Source organism: Fukomys damarensis, unplaced genomic scaffold (genome assembly GCF_012274545.1).
Source record: "Fukomys damarensis isolate Sample0158 unplaced genomic scaffold, DMR_v1.0_HiC HiC_scaffold_4, whole genome shotgun sequence".
NCBI classification, from domain to species: Eukaryota; Metazoa; Chordata; class Mammalia; order Rodentia; family Bathyergidae; genus Fukomys; species Fukomys damarensis.
The window spans coordinates 69,016,905-69,039,867 of NW_022900916.1; the positions used below are offsets into that span (position 1 = coordinate 69,016,905).

The following is a 22,963-nucleotide window of genomic DNA, read 5'->3' on the forward strand; positions in this document are numbered from 1 at the left end:
TGTGGGCCCGGATTCTAGCACTAAAACCATACTTTCATCGAGATGACAGCTGAGAAACTCGAGGCCTCCTACAGGCCAGGGTATCAATGCCACACTTGAAGTTTTAATTCAGTTGATCACATTCCCTTGTCTAGAGGTAGTCTTTAACAGAGGACAAGAAACACCGGACCCCTGAGATCCTCACGTAAGCCACGTGAGCCCAGATATTAATCTTGGGAAATAAGGAAGAACAATCTTTAAAAGGAAATTGTATCTGATTGGCCACAAGTCCTAAATGTAACAACATGCTCAAAAATGGCTTAACAGAGAACACTTTTTTATGTTGTGCAGTGATCATCATATTCTTTCCATTTGAACTATTGTGAACATACGAGACCACTGTGCACAGGTCATAAAAATGTCAAAAGAGCAAATAAATTTAGCATGAAACATTAACCTCAGGAAAAAGTGTTTCTAAAGATGTAGCCCCCTTCACAATAACGGGAGTGATGAACCGCTCTGAAATGTGTTAATACAGCATGAAACGCGTTGCTGTGAAAGACTTGGCAGTGACCCTGCCATTGTTTCTTACTCAGCCCACCTTACAAAAGAAAGCTCAGAGGCTTCTCATCAGAAGGGCACGCTAGAGCTGGAGAGCGGTTCCGGCCAGTGACTGAGCTGCAGACCGTGCAAAATCACCCAGAGCACGTTGCTCTGAAGCTCAGCTGTGCTGACCTAGTGCAGCTTCTTCCTGCTCTGCCTGCCTCTCGGTGTGGGTGCTGCTGTGTCAGGGCCTCAGAGGGAGACCTCGATCAGGGCTTCGGAGTCCATCCACACTCTGTGAGTCCAGGGAGAGGGAAGACACCAGCTCATGTAAAGAAGAGAAGTCGATCCTGAGCGTGGGGTCGGAGACCTAAGGCCTCCTTTGAGCGCTGCATCCTGGAAGTCCCTGGCCTTTGACAGGCAAAGCAGCAATCCTGCCAGCAAATGACCTTCTGTGAGCTCAAAAATGGCCCCTGCTAGGCCTGCCCATGCTTCCTTCCTCAGCTAATGCCGATCTCTTTCTGGCTCCGTAGCGTTGCTTTTCCTCAGTGTACTTATAATCATGTGCCTATAATCTTACAGGTTGGGTTCTTTACCAAGTCTTATGCACTTCAGTTTCCTCCACAACTGTTCGTGGCTCAATGGCTCATTTCTTTTCAGCACTGACAGGTTCCATTGTCTGGCTTTGCCACCGTTTGTTTGTGTATTCATTAAACTACTGAAATACGCCTTGGTCACCTCCAGGTTTGAGCAATTCTTAACAAAGATGTCACGATCATCCATGTGCAGGTTTCTGCGAACATAAATTTTCCACTCCTTTCCAGTAAACAACAAGGATCACGATGGCTACATTGTATGGTAAGAATGTGCGTACTTTTGTAAGAAACCCCAGACTGTTTTCCAGAGTTGCTTTGCATGGTGCATTCTGCCCAGCAGTGAGGAGAGCTCCTGCCTCCCACCTCCCCCCAGCTCTTGGTGATGTCTGTGGTTTGGGTCCCGGAATATCTAAGTGGGTGTAGGAGGTACCATAGGTGCCAGTAAGCACTCAATATGCTTCCTAGATGGACCTCAAAACCCCATGCCACCGCCACTTATGAAAGTAGCTGACTCCAGTGTACAACATCCCAGACTCTCCTTCCTGCCTCACAGCCTAGCCTCTCCTCTCCTTTCAGGGGTGCTAGTTCTTTATTAGTCAAGGGCCGAAAAGGGGGATTGAAAGTAAAGGACAAATGTCTCGTTACTTCTCAGTGGTCATGTCCTTTTGGTGTGGCTGTTTCTCTGCTAATACCTCTGTGCGAGACTTGGGCAGCCAGTGCACGGGCAAGAAATCTCGGACACAAACTCTGCAGTGCCAGCTATTCCTAAGAAAGTTGTTCTTCCCAGTGATGGGCAGGTGAGCTCTACCTGCTCTTTCAGCTCAGTTGTTTTTCTCCATTCTCTTCCTTTTCTTTCCTTTGTAGCATGTGCACACTCGTGCACACACACACACACACACACACCCCTGTTGCCCAAGCAGAAGTCCAAAAGCAAAGTGAGGTAGCAGTCTCCCCTTCAAAAGTCAGTCTCGATTCATGGGGGAGTTTCTGCCCCTTGCTTGGCTTCAGGTTGGGGATCCAGGGGACAGAGAAGGAAAAGGGAAGGGAGTTACCTCTCTTCTGAGATATTCCGCCAGGAATGGCCACATATCTGCCCCTTAACCTTCCCATTTCTCCTCCCACATACACATGGAGAGGAGAAAGACTCAGGGTGGTGAACAGTTATAAGACCCATGCTATTATGGGGGCAGAAGTGCCTGACCCAGCTGAGGGGTGCTGTGCTGGACCCCAACAGAGGAAGAGCCTTCTCTGGAATGTGGGGCACAGAGTTTCTTTTCCCCACCTGAAGGCTTGAATTTTAAATGCTGTGGGAAGTAGAAAAGCCCCTGAGAGTTCCTTTACAGAGCCTGGGAGGAGTACAGAGCAGAGTGCTGCCTTGTCTGAGTGTTTAAGCGGTTAATGACCTGGTAGCTGTTTGTGTCAGAAAGCTGATTGCACCAGGCAGGAGGTGTTCCACTTGCAATTGACCTTCCCCCTCCTTGACCTGCCCAGGATGCTTATTTCGGGTGTCATTCTTCTGACAATATGGTTGCATCCCTTGCAAGACATTTTTCAGGCCACACCTTCCCCTGTTTCTCTCTAGCTATGTTAACGTTTACCCCCCATGCCCAACTCCCCCCTTTCCTGCAGAAGGACAGGGTGATATAAATGCAAAGCAAGCTGGTTGTGATTCCCGAAGACCCCAAGAGGGTAACTACTAGAATGAGGCCAGTTCTGAGCGGTTGAGTTTTCATTAGTGGAGCTCAAGAGATGGTTGGTGCACTAAGGCTCGCAGTTCCTGGGGAGCGTGAGCTTGATGTGTGGACGTGAGGAGCTTCCCATATACTGATAGCATCTCTTAGGGGTTTTGTGTTTTAGCTGATAAAACTGACTTTGGGTTTTCCTTCTCCTGAGTCTAATTTTTCCCTCTAGGGATAACCATTTTTCCCACTTTGAAATAGTGGTGCAACTTTTAACTTAGAGAGGCGATGAAGTGGCCATTAGAGTGTTCAGCAAATGCATAAAAGCCTTTTATAAATTCCTCAATAAATAAGCAATCATTTTCTCAAAGGTTTACCGGATGTAGAACTGGCTATCCACCTGAATACTTCTCTCTGTTGAACTGCACTTGTGCTAGGTTCTGTTCAGATATGTAACGCCGATGGGCAAAGGTAAAGTCTGGCTCCTGAGGCCAAGAGGGTGGTCATTCAGCAAGCTGGCCCTCTCGGGTAGGGACAGCAGGAGCAGAGAGAAGCATCTGACCTTCCTACTTGGCCGTGAAGGTCTCATGTTTAGGAAGGATTTCTGGGGACAGGACGGGGTTCTCCTTACATAGCTGGGCACAAGCCCTGGCCAGGGTGGGCTGGGACATGGGGAACTCAGGTGTGTTGCAGGCTGAGTTGGAGTCACCTGGGTTCAGGATGGAGCGTTCTCAGAGGAATGGCCTGTGCAGGCCAGGAGAGGGTCTGCTAGGACACAGGCAGAAGGCTGGACTCTGGGCAGTAGCCTATTCCCCTGTCTGTTCTCTGTTTATTCTTCTGTGGTTTTCCTGCAGAATTCAGCAAAGCCTTCCAGTTCCCCTTGAGCTGTGCTAAGATGTAATAAGAAAAGCTGCTTTCCTACCTTTGTGAGATAAATAAAAGGGCTGAAGTACATTGCTGGGGGTCAGCATGGAGGAAGCAGTCGAGAGTGAGAGAAAAGCAAATGAGGGACAGGATGAGGAGCCCGATTACAAGGCAGCTGCCTCACACCCCACCCAGGATCTCGGCCTGGTGTTGAACTTGGCGTTCTGGATTTATTTTGTGAAAGGGAGGCGGTTGCTCTTCTTCTCTTTCTCTCCGCTGTGGTTCCTCCTTTTGCATTCCTCCTGTCTTTTCTTCCTCTTTTCCTCCCTTCCTTCTTTTCTTCTTTCCTTTTTCCCCCTCTGACAAATATAAACTAGGGCCGTTTATTTACCATTTATTTGAAGCTTACAGGGACCCTTGTCAGTTCATGAGGAGCTGTTCAACTCGTAAGACCACCGAACTTCATCATTTCGTTCACTGCTGCTACAGCCTGGAGCTTGCGTGTCCCCCAGAGACTTGCGTGCTGCAGATTGGTCCTGGTGGCACCACTGGAAGATGGTAAAGCCCTTGGGAAGTGGAAGGAGTGGAAAGAAGCGAGGGGCCCCAGAAGAGACCCTGGGGTCCAGGTGCCCCTCTGTCTCCGTCTTCACTTCCTGGTCCTCAGGAGGTGAACAGACTTGGACAGCTGCGTGCACTGAGTCAATACAGCAAGGTGGCCAAACAGACATGGACTGAAAGCTCTAAGCCATAAACCAGATTAGACCTTTTCTTTTCCTTGTAAGTTGTTTACCTCAGGTATTTTGTCATAGTCACAAAAGCTAATGCACTTGCACCGATCCATTTGTATTCTGGTTCGTTTCACTCATATTTATGAGAGCTTACCGTGTACCAGGAGCTGTTCTAGGCATGTAGATGCAATGGAGTTAAAGCAAAGGCCCTCGTGCTAGAAAATGTGACTAGAGAATATAGCCAAGACAGCCAAGAGCTCCGTGTGGTAAATGCCAGCCCTGGGCCAACTGCGGAGCGGTCCTGCAGTTTACCATTCAATGTGCCTGACCCTCCCACCTGCACGCAGTATTCTCCCCGTGTATAAACTCTATTTATTGGGTTACCTTATGGTTTGAGGTGCCTCAAGTTATAAATTCCAGGAACCCATCCTTAGCCCAAACCCAAGGGCAGATCCCCTTCCCACTTCCTATGTTGCTCAGGCTGCCCGAGACAGTGATCTGGTACAGGGGATGAGGGCAGAGCAGGGGCTGGAGCTGAGTGCAAGGCAATTTCCAGGAAGATGGGAGCACAGCTGAGGAGGCAAAGGGGATGATGGTCCTGCTGGGGATCTTCAGGGACTACTTTCCCTAGAGGGCCCGTGGTTCACTGGAAGGTAAAAAGTTCATTTCTACAACCATTTAACAACTGCTTCTCTGCCTGCGGTGTACTCAGCACTCTCTCAAACACCAGATATGTGGCACCAAACAGGATAATCAAACTCATGGTTGTTATTCTAGTGGAGAGAGGCAGCAAAACACAAATCATTTCAAAGGACAGTCTCAGGTTGTTCTAAGTGCCGAAGGATGGGAAAACATGTACGTGGCCAGAACTTGGCGAGCAAGCAAGTGGTGTGGGAGACGGTGCGTGCAGAGAAGGGAGCTGTGCCCCTGGCAGGGCAGGATCTCAAAGTCCTGCTAAGAGGTTCGGGTATTATCTAAGTACGCTGCAAGCCAGTGAAGAGTTGTCGTCAGGAGACTGATAAGGTCCAATTCACATTCTTAACAGAAACTCCAGTAGCTCTCAGAGGGGTTGATTCCGGGGAGGAAACGGGGAAGTGGGCTTCCCAGGTGTCAGGCTGTCACAGCAGTGAAAGGGTGTAACAGCTTGGATTAAATGGTCACCATGGAAATGAGGGGAGGTTGCTGTATTCAGAGGACGTTTCACAGGTAGGACTGAATCTGATGATGGTGTGGATATGGTCATAAGGGGAAAAAATTAATGATGAGCCCAAGCTAGCCACGGTCGTGCACACCTGTATTCCCAACACTTTGGAAGGCTGAGGCAGGAGAATCATAAGTTCAAGTCGTCCAGCCTGGGCAATTTAGCAACTCAGCAAGACCCTGTCTCCCAAAAGTACATAAATAAGGCAGAGATATAGCTTAATGTGAAGGCCTGGAGTTCCACCTCTAGTACCACTAAAAAAGAAAGGAAAAGGAGGAAAAGGAAAAGATAACTCCAAGGTTTTAGCTTAAATAAAAGCAGTGGTGCCTGGTGACACATGATATTTTTTAAGGGGATGAGAAAGAGGGAGGAAGGAACAGGGATTCAAAAGAAGGATACAATCTGAGGACACCAAATCTTTAGGAAAGCAGGGGATGGACTGCCATTGGAAGGGGAGGAAGCGTGTTCAAAAGCCCAATGTTCTTAAGTGAGGAATTGTCTCTTCCTTTTCCTGGAGTTTCCAGTTAATTTGCTGTAGATTGTTTACTTTGAATAAACCTTGCTGTTCTCTGGAGTGTTCGTGTCTTCCTCTCTAAAGACACATTCAAATTTGAAAAGAATTACTATCCCTGAATTGATGTGCAGAGAGTAGGTACTAGTGCTGAAAAACCTTTATATAATGAGTCAATGTAAATTTCCAAATACCAGTGATCTGCACTTAAGTAGGATCTTGGTATAAACAAAGCACGACTGCAGGGAGATCTGGGGAGAGAATCTGCAGAAGAGTTAACAGAAGGAATGAGGGGTAAGATGAAGGATGAAAAAGGAAGATTGCTAGGCAGCCACCATTGAGGACCTCAGGTTTCTCAGTCTTTTCTTTCCTCGAAATCACAAGGGCAGCTCAGATTGTTTTAGGAGGCAAAGGACGACCTCCACAGTGATGTGTGATCATGTAACTAGTGTAATACTGGGGAAGTAATCAGAAAAATAAGGTCACATGGAGGAAGTCTTCTACTCATGCACGAACTGACCAAGAGAAGCACACATCAGCATAAATCCTAAAGCTGAGGTGCCAGAGGACCCACAGCTATGCATCTTGGAGATTCTGAGCACTGAAAACACAGGAATGCACCTGCGCTACTGAAGGAACTGGTTGTAATAGGATCCACCTATGGCCCCTTCTTCCCTTTTCATTTGAGAGAAGGAGGGACCCACACAGTTGTCTGCTTTGTTTCTCATAGCCTTTCACTTTCTAAAAATGAAGGCATTTGTTATGAATAGGGCAGTGATATCATCGCTGACTTCTCTGCATCCTGTGAGATAACATGGCTCAGAAAAAGAAGTCTGATGCTGTCTGTAGTTGTCTTGCACAGCTGGCCATTCCACCAGTTGAACTCAGGAAGTGATGCAAAATAATATGGAGAAATCAGAGAGAAAGAGGCAAAGTTAGTGGATTTGAATCATCTGCCTTCTTTGCCATCTTGGATCCTGATCCTGACTGTGGTCTTTGCTCTCTAAGTCTTAGTTTTCCTGCTTAGCAAGTGGTAATAATTACTAGGTCACTGACCATGTATTTTTTTGAAAAATCCATAATTTTAAATATTGTACATTAAAATACCATCTGGATTCATCAGACTATTTAGGTATACGGGTTGGATGTTCCTCGTTCTAAAACCTGGAATCCAAAATGCTCCCCAATCTGGAATTTCTGGCTCCTGGAGCAGCCATGACACCACAAATGGACATTTTCATTCCATTTAACTTTGTTTAATGGAAGAATTATTAAAGATATCACACAAAATATTATGCAAATATTTTATAAATTAATAGTAATGTTCAAGATTAGTTACTATTTATAAATATGATAAATTCAAATGTTTGTGAAACTTCAAAACCTAGTTCAGAGTTTTTGTTTGTGTTCCAAAGCTACCGCCTGAATGCTTCCTTGGTTCTGACACTGTCCGCCAGGGGAGCATTACCGTTTTGGAACCTAGCCTTTTGGGAAGGCTTGATGTGGGCTTATGGATTCATCCCCTTTTAGAATCAGTGGAGAATTTCTAAGACTTTATGTAATTCATTTTCATTTACCTAGTTAGTACGTGGCTAAGTGTCTTAATTTAGATCTAGAATGCCCCTCAGAAGACACGTGTTCCAAGGCGGGGCTTTGGAATGTGATTGGTTCACGCAGGTGTGACAGCTGACTGTGGTTAGGAGGTGAAGTCTAGTTGAAGGTGGGTCACTGGGGATGTGAGCGGGACCAGTACTCTCCCTCTCGGTTCCTCCCTCCTTTCTCTGCTTCCTGACTACCATGACCTAAGCGGCTTTCCTCCTTCAGATCCCATGCCCTTTCTGCCTTGGAGGCAGCTGGCTATAGACTGAATCTTCTAAAAACTGTGGAGGACTAATATCCAGAATATATAAAGAACTCAAAAATACTAGATCATATAAAATAAAAGACACTGTCAATAAATAGGCAAGGGAAATGAACAGACACTTCTCAGAAGAAATACAAATGGCCAACAAACCCGAAAAGATGTTCAACATCTCTGACCACCAGAGAAATGAAAACTAAAACAATGCTAAGATTTCATCTTACACCAGAAAGAATGGTAATCATCAGGAAGCCCAAGAGTAACAAATGCTGGCATGGGTGCAGTGAAAAAGGAGCCTTCCTACATTGTCAGTGGGTATGTGAAGGACTACAACCATTGTGGAAATCCATATGGAGATTTCTCAAAGAGCTAAAACTAGAAATTCTGCATGATCAGCTGTTCTCCTACGTAGCTTACCAAAAGCACTAGAGATATGATATTACAGCAATACATACATAGCAATGTGTATAGCAGCACAACTTGTAACAGCTAAATCTTGTAAATGGTTTGTACGCCCATCAAGAGATGATAAAGAAAATGGTATCATTTCTAATGAAATATTACTCAGCTGTAAAGAAGTACACATTCAAAACTTTTGTAGAAAGATTGATGCACCTGGAAACTATAAGGTTGAATGAAATAAATGAGACACACAGCTTAAATACCATATGGTATCTCTCACGAGTAAGACAAAGTACTAAGAAAGGGAAAAGTAAACGACGGATAGAAGAAGTAAGGGGATAGATCTTCTGCAAATGGGAAAGGGGGAGAGGGAGGGAAAGGGGAAGTGAGAAGATTTCAGGTACGCTATGTACAGGAACCTAATAACTTCAATGAATGTAAACATTACGCACCGTACACTATGAGCTGAGGAAAAGAACACCAAGAGTGACGATGAAGAAAGGGATTTAGAAGCAAGGGAAGGAGGTGGGCGGGACGGGGAAGGGATTAAGAAGGAAATCAGCTGTACTATGCCCCTGTGCCCATTTCCGAAGATGAACGTACACTTTATTCTTTTTGTGGTGTGTACTACAAACATGTACTAATAAAATTAAAAGGAAAAGGAAAAGCCATAAGCCAAAGTCAACCTCTCCTCTTTTAAGTTGTGGGTATGAAGCATTGTATCTGTGACTAGAAAGTGACGAGGACGTCGAGATAGAACAGAAAACAGATACGCTGGCTCCAAAGCCTGTTCTCTCTATAGCCATTGCTTCTGAGGCAGGAGCAAGTATGTCTTTCAGGCCAGGGGCTCATGCAACTGCAAACTAAACATGGCCCATGTTTCTGAAACATCCATTTTAACAAATGGCCTGCGGACAAGACATTGCTTCTCTTTATGCACTATGAAGTCTAAGGCATCAATTATATCAGATGTTAAACATAAAATAGAAGACTTTTTTCTATGCCATGCTTACCATAAATACCTGGGGCACCCTCCGGCATGATTCCAACTACTTCCCACACTCTCAGACGTTTTTCTCTTTCTGCAGTATTGGAGTGTTTTAATGGGAAAGTTTGAAAAACACAGGCCGTGACACACGAGCTTTCCATAACACTGAGCTTTCTCTGTTCACCACTGGGTACAGAAAGGCTGCTGACCAGAAATTGGGCTCCAGTTTCATAGTTGCAAAACAGCTGTTTTTTCTTTCTTAATACATACATCTTTTATTAGCGTATTTTTTTCTGTAGGTATAACTAAAGAGCTATGAAAATGATTTTTAAATATAGGCTATGGAGTGTGGTGTACAAAGTGGGTGGGTGATCAGTAATTGAGTTACTTCTGTTAAATCATTTCTTAACTCTCACACTCATCATAACACGTGATGGCCTTTATGACCAAGGTTACAATTGCTATGCAGTCATTACATAGCCCCAGGCAAAAGTCTATAGGTCTAGACTTTCTCTAAATGACATCACATAAGACTTGTGAGTCTGTATTCCTTCTAAAAATTTTTCTAATATCAACTCATTTAATCTTCACAGTATTTTGGGGTAAGTACAATTACTATAGAATGAACAGATGGAGGCATACATGTGAGATATTATTATTATAAAGTTTACTTATATCACTATGATTTTATGGTAAACTGTACACAAATTCAATTCTCAGTGGAAATTGTGTATTGAATTTGCATATCTGCTCAGCAAATACTGGGATAAATAAGGACAGTTCTACAACCTTTCCTTTCAACACAGATGATAATTTGCCTTGTTCTGAAAGGCTAGTTATTTACAAAAAAAACGTATTTGAAAAAATATTGTTAGCAATAAGGTACTGTGAGCCCTCTCCTTGATTAGTCCAAAAATACTTGGCCTTGAATTTATGAAGTCGTTGCCCTTCTATCTGTGACCAGATTGTTACTGTAAATAGCAAAAGACAATGAAAGATGGCCTAGGCTGCAAATATCGCCAATTCTAGGAGTAGCAATAGTCATTTTCCAGTGTCTGATAGAGCGGCCAGGCTGACACCAAGGTTCCTGCTGGCTCACCCTGAGCTGCATTCACTCAGGAGTGAGAGGCAAGGCATGTTGGCTCCAATTCCTTGCCCTGAAGTATTCCCTTGTTCAAAGGCCAGTCACCACTGAAGCCCTGTCACTCTGCAGCATAGAATCTTCATCCTCTCAGACTTGGTTCATCACAAAGTGCTGAGGGTCTGACCACATTCTCCAAGGGGATAATTTTAGGGGGTTGTTCCCATCTCTCTCTCTCTCTCTCTCTCTCTCTCTCCCCCCCCCTTTGATTACAGATGCAACACATGATAAATAGGTAAGGTCATTATTCTTTAAAATTTACAGCTTTCATGAATTTTAAGGACCAGATCAGGTGAAACTGCTGAAGCAAAGCAGGCATGGGTTGTGATGATAAGAACTAGGAGCTTCTTCAATATTTAACGTGACCAAAAGACTCTGACGACTAATCATGTCTTAATGGGGCTTATCCTTTGGCCTGCGTGTTGCTAAGAGAATAAAGTATTTGACTTCCAAACAAGTTATCAAAACTCACTCACTGAATAAATAGCACGTGCTGAAAGTGGCCTCATAAGTATCACTGGTCTTTGCTTCTCAGTTTAGAAGATCTCAGGTTAGCATTCCTGGTCTTTGAATCACTGGTGGTTTCAGAGCCAGGGAGGCATGTGTCTGGTCTGTATGAAGGCGCCTGCTTATGGATGTTCCTCTCCCGAAAGGAGAAGGGAGGCGGGAGCGGGACTGTGGATTGTGGGCGTGAGCATGACCAGGCGGGGAAACAAGAGATGACGGCTGCAGCAGGAGCGGAGAAGAGACCATGATGAGGGACACAAAGCACGATGGAGGGACTTTGGGAGACGCCCAGCAGGACCAGGGGAGCTAAGTTTGTTACCTCCTCTTGCATCTCCCCGTTCCCCCAGAGAGTAAGCTGGGAACTTCTCCTTAACATGCACCAGAGATAAAGACAATTTGTAAGTTTGAAACAAACATACTTGGGAAACAACCCCAGGCTGGCAGAATAAAATAGTGTGAGGTAGAGAGCTGCCTTCTACCCCGTTGGGGGAGAATTCATATTTACACTTGCTCAGCAGGTCTCCTTCTTCCCTTATATCCTAGTGTTCTGATGCAGGAAAATAACTTGTATATTTTAAGCCACAAGGGAAGTTTCACAATTTCTGACATATGATTGTATGCTTTGAATTGCTTAAGTGAAAATAAATTTTGTAGTTGCATGAATTTGATGTGTCCACTTTGATCTAAAAGTAATATAATTATCAATTCTAATTCCAGGCAATTTCACCAAAGCATCACCATTTTCATCAGGATTTATTTGTTTTCTTTCTTTCTTTCTTTCTTTTCTTTCTTTCTTTCTTTCTTTTTTCTTTCTTTCTTTCTTTCTTTCTTTCTTTCTTTCTTTCTTTCTTTCTTTTTTTTAGTTTCTTTTGTGACAGGGTCTCACTATGTAGTTGAGACTGACCTGGAACTCACTATGTAGCCCAGGCTGGTCTCAAACTGGTCTTGAACTCACAGCGACCCTCTTGCCTCAGCCTCCTGAGTGCTGGTATTACAGCCCAGCAGGATTTATTTTCTTGAAATACTTTTCAAACAGGGAGACATAAAGAATACTCAAGCCTGATTATTTTAACTAAAACAAAGTTGTTATTTTTGTTTCTTAACCAGACTATCCAATACATATAAAAATCACTATCGCCTGGCATGGTGGTGCATGCCTGTAATCCCAGCACTCTGCAGGCTGAGGCAGGAGGATCGCTGTAAGTTCAAGACCAGCCTGGGCTACATAGTGAGTTCCAGGTCAGTCTCAACTACATAGTGAGGCCCTGTCTCAAAAAGGGGTGAGGCAGGGATTTAGCTCAGTGGTTCTACCACCTGCCTTGCAAGTTCAAGGACCCAAGTTCAGACTCTGTTACCAAAACAAAGATCACTATCAAAATTATAAGGTGACATGGAAATAATTATTAAAAGTTAAAAGAATAGTTCTTTCTAAATATGTTTTAAAACCAGAATCTGTTATTTTTTAAACTTAATTATTTTATGCACTGTGGAATTTATTCTGTCCTTGAGCCTTAGACATTGTTTGGATTAGTTTTGCTGGTTTAACCAACTTGCATGATTAGCAACCCTAATAGTTAATTGCTATTTTTTTCTTTTTCACGCTTTTACTTCCTTCTCTCTCCTTTTAACCCAGCCTGAGAGGGATGAGACTCTAGACTTCATACCTGTCATTCCCAGGTCTGCCTGTCTGCTATAGGGACAGCAGAGGGGTCTTTGTGCAGCTTAGAGAGCCCTGATGCACTTTAGGGTCTGGGTTCAGTCTTAAGGGGCGATGCATTTCATTAAACAGTCCTTATTTGTGGCCTCAAACAGGTGAGACTGTTTCCATCCTTCTAGTGTAAGGCTTAGTGCTATCAAGAATTCAGAGGAGCGATCAGAGGATGGGCAGCAGGGGAGTGAAGACTGATCTTTTTGAAAGAACACACTGAAGGTGTCTTCCTATATAATAACCTTCCCAAGAAACCTACTCTAAGATGTGGTTTGCTTACCAACCAACCCACTCAGTGCCTACCAGAGGGGCTGATGCCTTTCTCAAACATAAAATGCATGAGCAGAAGGGAGTGCCTGTGGTTTTCCAGAGCTCTAGTAAGAATATTAGAACAGTGCCTGAGTTGGAGCATGGAGGTATCCTTGAAATGGTAGGGCTTAACCCTGCCTGTAGATACTCCTTGGGTCGTAGGGAAAAAGAAGAGATAAAACTTCTAAAAAAGCTTAGTTCCCTCTTGGTGAAGAGCTACAACTCTGCTCACTGGCTAACACAGGGTGTGTGTTAATGGCTGGAAAAACCAGACACACAGAGTGACCCCTTAGGATGAGTATAAGATGTCCAGTGGGCAGGGACGTTGCATATGGCTTTAGAGACAATATTTACACTATCTAGGCAAGGCAAGGTCTACTCCGGAGGGTAGACTTTGGGTGCAAGTGAGACAACTGGGAGGAAATTCGTTGCAAAATATGAGACACTGCACAGTGGTGGACGATTGTGTTGGCAGTATGGCAGAGGGTTATTACAGAACCAGTGCTTTTTGGTACAAGTAACCAAGAGCTGCCCTAACCTTTCGCGTTTGACCAATAAAGAGATAAGCCAGACCTATGAGAACTGGACCAGCTGATTAATAACACAGCGGCAGCTAGAATTCTCTTAAGTTGAAGAAAACAAGAACTGCAAGTCCAGATGAGCTCCCGTGTGACTAGATTTCCCGTCTTGCCTCAGTACAGTCTGGCTAGTTTAGTAAAGAGCAGGCACCTGCCCCAGCTTGTCCACCAGAGAACCCCTGAGGCACCACGGCGAACTGAGCAGTGAAGGGCAGAAATTCTGGCTTCCAGTGGCGGGATTGCGATCACATTCCATCTCACAAATATTTAAGCAAGGGTATGAGGGCAGGTTGCCAAGTAGCACAATGCAAAACAAATGTCTCATTGTGTTTGTTGCCACACAGTGTATGTTTTGTGCGGCTCAAAAGCCATCAGAGTCTGTGACAAAAGTACGACAGTAATTTGTAACAACAGTGAGTCATTTTGGGGGCGTCTGCTCTTGTGACATGCTCCAAAATCCTCAGGAAAAGGTTGCTAAAGAAATGTTCCGAAATGCTGTAAATGAGTTTAGAAAACCAGTGAACCCTGCCTGAACTCTCATTGGATTGTCCCACCGTTCACCCGTTTGACTTCTGAACAAGGAGAACATTCTTTACAAGAGCATGTATGAAATCCCCAAAGAGATTCTTGAAAGAATGAAAGGGAAAAATCTGTCCCAAAGAGACTGCAACAGAAAATAAATGACCAGATGGGGAAATGTGTAAGTCAAAATGTGAATCTTTTTCCCTCTTTTTTTTTAGAAGAAACAGGAGCCTTTTCACTGATTAGCAACACAGGCAGTGCACCTGATAAACTGGGAGTTGTAGTCAAAGCAGCCACTTGGTCCCTGCCAGATGAAGAATAGGGACAGTCCTATTGTTGGCTCTTCTCCTTAGGAATTGCAGAATGACTGCTGCCAGCTGAGAAAATGAGAGTCAAGGCTCCAGAGAGGAGCCAACACCTTGAAAGCCTTTAGTGTATTAAGATTTATAAAGCATTTGCACATATAGCTGTTGGGAATTTAGCTTGTGACGGTCTGGGGAGGTATGTATTGTTACCCTTAATTTATAGTTGGAGAGACCAGGACACAGAGAGATTTGGTAGTTAGCCAAGTTTACCAAACAGGAGATTTCTGTGTGTTGTCAGAGCCCAGAGTTTTCAGGGTCAGGAATTAGCGTCAAGCGGTGTACTGTCCGGTATGGCAGGCCCAGGTAGATACACAAAGCCTGTTCGCTCTCTCTAACAAATCTCATTTTTAAATGTCTGGTTGTAGGAGACCTATATGAGTAGTTATCCTCTCCCACACAAACATATTCTTACTGGTTTAATTCATTGGGTTAAACTTAAAGCCATTCTTTCCTGATGAATTCCTCTGAGGCCTTAATGCAGCTCTGTGCATTATAAATTTATTGAAGCAAAGAGGGCTGCAGATTACAGCATATTTGATACACCTGACCCAGGAACTTTTGGAGAGAGCTAATTTTTAACACTCTTACAGGCCTGGTATCCACGTTGGGTCGCCGCATCCCAGCCCTCATGTTGCTCCCCCAGACCAACAGTGCCCTTATTACCTTCGCACTCCAATTCTACACTGACCACACATCCCGATTCTAATCTCATTACTTCCATAAAAGAAGTAATTGAATCGTTTTCACTAAAAACCTAGTACCCTGCTAATGCTGCTCCAAAGCCCTCTCTACCCTGTAAAGAGGCCTGCTCTTTTTTAAAGACTTTTTAATGATTTCTGTAAAATTCAAGTTGTCACATCACTAAATAGCTCTTGCAGAAAGAAACTGTGCAAGAAGCAATCCATTCCTTCCAAAAGATTAATGCCTCCCTTATGTTCCAAGCTTTTTGTCAGAAAGATTAGCAGATACTTTCACTTGTCCGCCAGGAAACTTCCTTTTCACAGGTGTTTAAATAACACAACTCAGCAACAGAAGACAAAGCCAGTCCTTACTGCGCCTCCACTTCTATAGATCACTTTGACCGCTGGGGTTTCTTTCTTCTGATGCAAACGAGCATTGACAAAGAAAGGTACAACTGAGCTAGCTGCTCCCATGCAGGCTGCCGGGATGGGTGACTTCTGAGCTCTTCACTATAAGGGAAAAGGCTAAGATGGGCAAGATAAGAACAAAGTCCACAAGGGCAGGAAGTATTTTTTCTTCAGTGTTTGTCCTATCCTGGTTTGTGCACAGCAGTCAAGCAGAGAAGCACCATATTTTGGACCTTCATAGTGGGTGAAAATGGTCTGTAGGAACATGCTGACCCCTGTCATATCTGTACCAAGTGTCAGAAATGTGACCTTAGGCAAGGTCTCTAACACCCGGGAGAAGTTTCATCATCTGTAGACTAGAGATGCCACCGTGAATCCCAAGTATTTCTTGCTATATTTATGAAACTAGGTGAAGCCACGGAGAGAGGTTTTGTAAACCACACAGTGCTCTCCAGGTATGGTTTCAGAGAATGGCAAGGAGCTCAGAGGTCACTGATTTCTGAAGATGAATATGCCAAACTACTCAGCCTTTTCTGCCATGCAGAGAGAGGGAAGGCATCTAAGGCTCTGTGGTAGGGCAGAGCCAGTCTTTGCCTGGCAATAGAGCAGCCCTCTCATTGGCAAGGACTTGGTGGGACTATTCTTCCCTCATGGCCTGAATGCTTCTGAGAATCTGGAAATGTTGGATCCTCTCCATGTATTAAAAGTTTCCATGGCCAGCGTCCCAGGTCCTCAGGGATCTCAGGGCTGTGAATAGGACTGATACTGTAGTCACCACCTGTGTATTTTCTGACTGGCTGTAGTTTGGATGGGGAGCCTAAGGGGAAATATTGCTGCCACCTTCAGACAGATCTGTGAAAAGAAGTGTATGCTCCTTGAATCCCTACAGAATCCCTGCCACTGCCGAGGGAGAAGGAGCAAGGGAATCTAATGCTGAAGACAGCTTGGCCTTTATGAGCCTTGGTCTCATTCAAAGTTGAAAGCTTGGCCTTTATGAGCCTTGGTCTCAAACATGTAGGAAACCCTAACTCTCAGCCAGCAAGCTGTGCCTCTGCATGTCATTTGGACTCATTTATAGAGAAAAATGGGGAGAAACTCTTTGCACTTTCATGTGCTCTCTTCAGTGGTAAGGGCATTCTTTGAAAACACTGGGCATGTTGGACATCTCTGAATTCAGCCTCTTGGGCTTTGCGGTGGAGCAGTTTTTAGGCATGTTAGTTCATTTCCTTCCTATAAGTCACAATTGGGCTCTGAATTTGAACCTGGCAGAAGCCCTAGGCACTGAGAGTCTAAACGCCCTGAATGGGGAGGGGGAGTTGTAACAGCTGTGATTCCTGCTCCAGCATAGCCTACCTGCTGAAACCTGGAGTGCCAGGAAAGCACCAGGGTGAGGAACGGGACCACAGGCTACTGTGAGGTAATCAGGCAGCTAAACATGAACCCTAAGTATGAAATCACAGAGAAGTCACTTTCGACAAATTCATTTCCCTTGGCCTGTGCTGTTGCTATTGACAGCTAATGCCTCACCCTCAGCATTTCCATAAAATCGTCACTTAAAATGTATTTATTATTGTACATAACTAAGTAGCGGGGAAGAGTCCTGAGCTCAGCGGCCAAAGACTTCAGTTTCTTGTGTTCAGAAGTGTCTCTCACCTCAGTTGCTTTATCTATAAAATGCGGATAAACTTCCATCTTGGCTGCTGCTGGAGGTGAAGGTGTTTTTGCCAGCACTGTGCGCACATCATCCCTGAAAGCAGAGGGAAACCTTGGCCTTGGAGAGACAGTGCAGGTTTTGGGGATCTAGAACCCCTTACTCGTCATTTTGACCCAAATCCCCTTGCTAATTAGAACACTGAGCCATCGTCCTACCTGGAGAGGTGAGTGTGTGTATGTGTGTGTGTGTGTGTGTGTGTGTGTGTGTGTGTGTGTGCACATACAAGATGAACATCATCGGTGTAAGCATAGTCTCTGTTCCTGGTCTGAGAGAATGAGAATGATTATTTGGACCATTCTTTGCCCGCTGCTTCTGTTGCTTGAGATGATAAAGAAGCCATATACATTCTTTATGTGTTTGTAAACCATTATAATGAATATGCACAATGAGGAAAGAAGAAAACACGCCCCACCCCTGCAGCTCCCTTCCAGGCCTGGTTTCACAGTGACTGAGTCTCCCTTTGTCCCTTTCCTGCCAGGTCGGTGGCCACACGATGCTGCCCATCCGCTGGATGCCTCCAGAGAGCATCATGTATAGGAAGTTCACCACTGAGAGTGACGTCTGGAGCCTGGGGGTGGTGTTGTGGGAGATCTTCACCTACGGCAAACAACCTTGGTACCAACTGTCAAACAATGAGGTATGCAGCAGGTCTGGGAAAGACCCCCCCCCCCGGAGCCCAGACAGAAATCGCAAGGGATCTTTCAGCTGGGGACGTTCTCTTGGGCTGCAAGTCAGGGCACAATCTTGCATGGCTTTGTTGGGCTCAGAATACATACTCCCCCAATAGTGCTGTGTGTGCCTGAAAGCCTACTGTGTACTGACAGCTCGTAGTATAGTCATTGCTAATTTAAAAGTTTTGGAGGACAGAAAGCCCAATACTTACAGATATAGCCTTGCTTTTCTAAAGATGTAGCTGAGACGCATTTGTGCTGCTCATCTAATAGATTTAAAGCACACAGAGCACACCGGCAATCTTAGAGTCCAGGGAGGTGTTTGGTGTTGCCCCAGTGAACTTTTGAAGTTCTTTCCTTTCTGTAAGTTTCTCTAGAATATTACTTGTGGAAAAAATCAAGCACTGTGTATTCTTACTCTCACCCTTTTGCAGATATGGGCACCCCATGGTATCCATGGGAGGTGGTTTCAGGATCCCCAACACCAAAATGTAAAATGCTCAGCTCTTTTACAGGGAGTGGTACAGTATCTGCATATAATCTATGCACATCTTCCTGTCTACTTTAAATTATCTCCAGATTACCTGTAATAGCGAACACAAGCAAATACAATGCAAATAGGGGTGCACTCTATTCGGTAATAATGGCAATGAAAATGTCTGTGTATGTTTAGTACTCACGCAGCTCTTTTCTGAGTACTTCTGACCCGCAGTTGGTTGAATCCACAGATGTGGAGCCTACAGGGCTGACTGTATGTCTATATTTGAGGCACAGTGTCTTGGACAGGCATCTCACATCATTTTCAGGTCTGTGTCAGTCTTTTTAATCCAATTCCATTATGAGAGATGCCTGCTCATTTCTGTATCCTGGGGTTCCTCATCAGTCAGGACTTTAACACAAAAGTGACTCAGGTTCCATCTCAGGCCAGAAAAACTTATCCATAGGGCTGGCTGTTGAATTGTAGGGGCATTACCCGTAATGAAATTATTTCTCCACCAGTTCTGTGATTTCAGAGTAGATTGAGAAGTGAGTAAAAACCAAAGCAGCCATGATGTAAACCAACCTACAGAATCATTTTCTTCCTCTGAGAGAAATAAACAGCAAGTGGACTTCTTTTTCAAAAGCCTCCTCTCCCTAGAGGTTAGGAAGCATTGGAGAAGGGAACAGACAGCAGTGGGTGACAGAGACCAGAGTACAGTCCTGGTGCTCTGCACAGCACTCAAGGGCGACTACTGTTCACAACAGTTGTGTACTCCATGGAGAACCGGAAGAGGGGAGGACAAGGCACCCTCAGTCTATAAAATGCAACCAACCAGCTGTCCCTAAGGAGGAGCTGATACACAGTGCAGTGATATCGAGCCCCTAATAATAAGAGTATCATTTCATGACCAACTAGAACAGAGTTGTCGGAAGGCTCCCAACACTAAGTAAAGATAAATATTGAGGTAAACAGAAATGCTAGTAACTCCGATTTAATTGCTACCATTTTGTGTATGTATCAAATTATCATGTCATACCCTACAAATAGGCACATCTGTAATATGCAATTTTAAAAAGGAAAGCTAAGAAAGAAGGAAGAAGGTGCCCTCCCTCAGTCCTCTCGGCCAGGCACTCCCCAGCACTGCGTGCTCTCCCTCCTGCCCCTGCCTGACCCTTCTTTGTGCTCCTAGGTGATCGAGTGCATCACACAGGGCCGAGTCCTTCAGCGACCTCGCACGTGCCCCCAGGAGGTGTATGAGCTGATGCTGGGGTGCTGGCAGCGAGAGCCCCACATGAGGAAGAGCATCAAGGGCATCCACACCCTCCTGCAGAACTTGGCCAAGGCATCTCCAGTCTACCTGGACATTCTAGGCTAGGGCCCTCTCCCCAGACCGCTCCTTCCCAACACACGCCTCAGATGGGCGAGAGGATGAACATCTTTTACTGCCGCTGGATGCCATGAGGCTCCTGTGTTAACGGGTAGCTCTGACAGTATTAACGAGACCCTGCAATGCTCTCAGACGGAAGCGATGTGGACTTCTCCATCCACAGACGCAGTATTGACTCCTTTTCGGCATCTCTTTCTCTCTTTCCATCTCCCTTGGTTTGTTTTGTTCTTTTTCTTTCATACTTTTCCTTGTTTTATTGTTGCTTTTGTTTTTGTTTTCCGGCTTCACAGTTCTTCCTCTCCCTTTTTAATCAATCTGGCTTCTGCATTACTATTAACTCTGCATAGACAAAGGCCTTAAGAAACCTAATTTGTTATATCAGCAGACTCTCCAGTTTGCCCACCACAACTAACAATGCCTTGTTGTATTCCTGCCTTTGATGTGGATGAAAAAAGGGAAACAAATATTTGACTTACACTTTGTCACTTCTGCTGTACAGACATTGAGAGTTTCTACGGATTCACTTCTATTTATTTATTATTATTACTCTTCATATTGTTTTTGGATGGCCTAAGCCTGTGTGTGAAAAGGAAGATTCGTGTTCAATCTGGGAAAACTTTATCTGTGGGAGATTAAACCAGAGAGAGAAGATTTATTATAAACTGCAGTACGGGAAAACAAAGGCAACAATTGGGATCAGCTGGCATCAGTCCCAACTTAGGACGAACCCAGCCACCGTTCACTGGAAGAACATTTTCAGCATCTTCCCCTGGGGACCTTCTGAGGAGTACACAGACTGTCGGACTCTGCCGTGGACTTTTCCTATCTCCAGACATGCTAGTGTGCAGCAGAGAAAAATAAATGTGACTTCTAGGGGCACAGGACAGCGGGTCATGTGCTCTTGTCTTGCTTGATGATGATGACAGCACTGGGATCTTTCTCGAGTGTTATGGACCAAGCCTTTGTCAAGTCCAGTTGAAAAGAGGCAGATTCTGGTTCAGAGATCATTTTAGGGTCAGGTGGGAAACAAGGACTTGAACAAATAGGACAAGCTCTCAATTTGGAGGCAAGTCTCTCTTATATTGAATTTCAGACAGCAAGCACCGCCTTCTGATCCTAACCCTCCACTTCCACCTGTTCTTTTAAGTGTGCAAGCAAAACTGTGCATGGTCTTTGTCGATTAATACCCTGTGTGCAGAGACTAACACTCCAGGCACCATGACCTTGGTAGGTAGAGCACATCCATGAAAGGTATAGTTTCCATGACTGAGGGTTGCTAATGGCATTCCTTAGCAGGGAAAATAAACCTCTTGGCGTGGTGCAGGTGGTGGCGATGGGTCTTACTGAATGTGGACCCTGAACCTGGGTATCTTCATCTGAGTGAAGCCCACAGGACTCTGGGACAGGTGGAATCCATCCCCGAGGAACAGGAAGCCTCATTAGGCGCATCACAAGCATCATGTGCAGTGTGCACTGGCTGAGTCTCTTGCTGTAGGCTCTGGTTGGGAGAGCAGTTTCACTCCAGATGTATTCCATTGTCAATATGCGGTTTTGGTTTTATTTACTCCATTAAAAAGAGAGAGAAAAACTTTAAAAACTGGCACATTTTGCCAGTGGGAGGCTGTGCCAAGACCGAGCATTGGAGGTGTGCTGCTGGGCATAGCCGTTGGTCTTGAGAAAAGAGTGAAATTTTGAATAGAAATTTGCAGTTATTTAGAGAATCAGTCATGCCAAGGGGGGAAACTATTTCTGCTCCTGAAGAAAATATGCTACCCTCTGTGAGGGGAATTTTGCTAAACTGACATCCTTATAGTGCAGCCAGATTGGAAAGGAGTGATTTTAATTCATCTTAGGTCATTTTATTTACTATTTGTTTCTGAAGGTGCAAGAGCTCTTGTTTAGATTTTGCTTATGCCCATTAAATGCTGGAGCATTTTGTTTTCCTTTATAGGGTTTGGAAGCCAGTATCAAAATCTCAAAAGTCTAAATTAACAGAGAACAAAATGGAATCCACCAGTATCTGTGGTCAAGTGAAGGGGTTGGATGAGGCGTACCTTACAGTCCCTTCAGACTGCACTGGCCCAGAGGAGATGGGAGCTGAGGCATTTGTTCTCTTTGTCAGTGAAAACAAGCCCCTCTAGAACACACATAATATATAATGAAAGCCATATCTCCATGATATATGCATGCACATGTATATATTATATTAAGGACCCATGGTACTGTTACAACACTGTGGAGCTCTGTGAAACAGCAAGGAAGGGGCAGATGTGTACAAACTCTTCTAGATTTCATCAGAGATAACCTGAACACATACACAAGTTTGTGTTTGGACAGCTGCTGTGGGAGAAAAACTTGCAAGTTATCTTTTATTTTAACTGAGAACAAAAGAGATAATACTTAAAGGGATCTAGTTTAAGGAGGGTGGCACAATTTCAGGGCAAAGATTTGTTGAAGGCAGATCAAAAGAATAAGAATGTTCTGTCCCAGTTATGTTTTCCTCAGAAGGAAAAAAGCAAAAAATGAAAATAAAAAAATTTTCCTTACACCTTCTGACAAGTCCCTCAAGGTCTTGAAATGAAAGGTTCTATGCAAGTGCAAAGTTTTATAGTTATTTATATTGATTATTATTACTATTATCATTTTTAGTCCCTATGTTGTCTCACAAATATGTGCTGACTTTAGAGATGTCTTACTCTGAAAGAACATTGGGTTGCTTTTACAAGTCGAACGAGCCACAGGACATCTTGGAATACTCACTGCTGTTCTTCTATCACCTCCTTTTCCACGGCTTCCTGAATTCTAGCAAAGCAGCATCTTCATAGTACATGTAGTAACCACCAGGTGTGGCCTGTCACCAAACTCCATAAAGATCGCAACGATAGCAGTGACCAAGTTAATCTCTTACTCAAGCCCAGTACGACAGCTATTGCTGCTTCTCAGTTGTTTTTAACGATTTTCGAAGTGCTTTCCCAGTGTATTTGCAATTTCTGTGTTTTCTAGGTGAAGAAATTGAGACTCAGAGACTCTCAGAGCCAGGCCAGAAGTCTCCAGCTGGACTTCTGGCACCAGTAGGGTTTCATCCACATCCTCCAACTGTATGAGTCCACGATTCTGTCCATTTGGGACGCACTAATGTA

At 44.5% G+C, this 22,963-nt stretch overlaps 1 protein-coding gene across 6 annotated transcripts in view; it reads left to right on the forward strand.

Annotated features, from left to right (window-relative positions):
• Ntrk2 (neurotrophic receptor tyrosine kinase 2) overlaps positions 1-22,963 on the forward strand; it is a 385,092-nt gene that overhangs the window by 317,464 nt on the left and 44,665 nt on the right. For 5 of the 6 annotated variants that reach the window (XM_010605519.3, XM_010605520.3, XM_010605518.2 and 2 more), the window contains 2 exons: positions 17,763-17,921; positions 19,626-20,066. The exons of the other annotated variant lie outside the window; for it this stretch is intronic. In XM_010605519.3, the coding sequence (XP_010603821.1) occupies positions 17,763-17,921; positions 19,626-19,811 (345 nt within the window). In that variant the 3' untranslated portion in view covers positions 19,812-20,066. Of the gene's footprint in view, positions 1-17,762; positions 17,922-19,625; positions 20,067-22,963 lie in introns of those variants that run through there. 6 annotated transcript variants of the gene reach the window in all.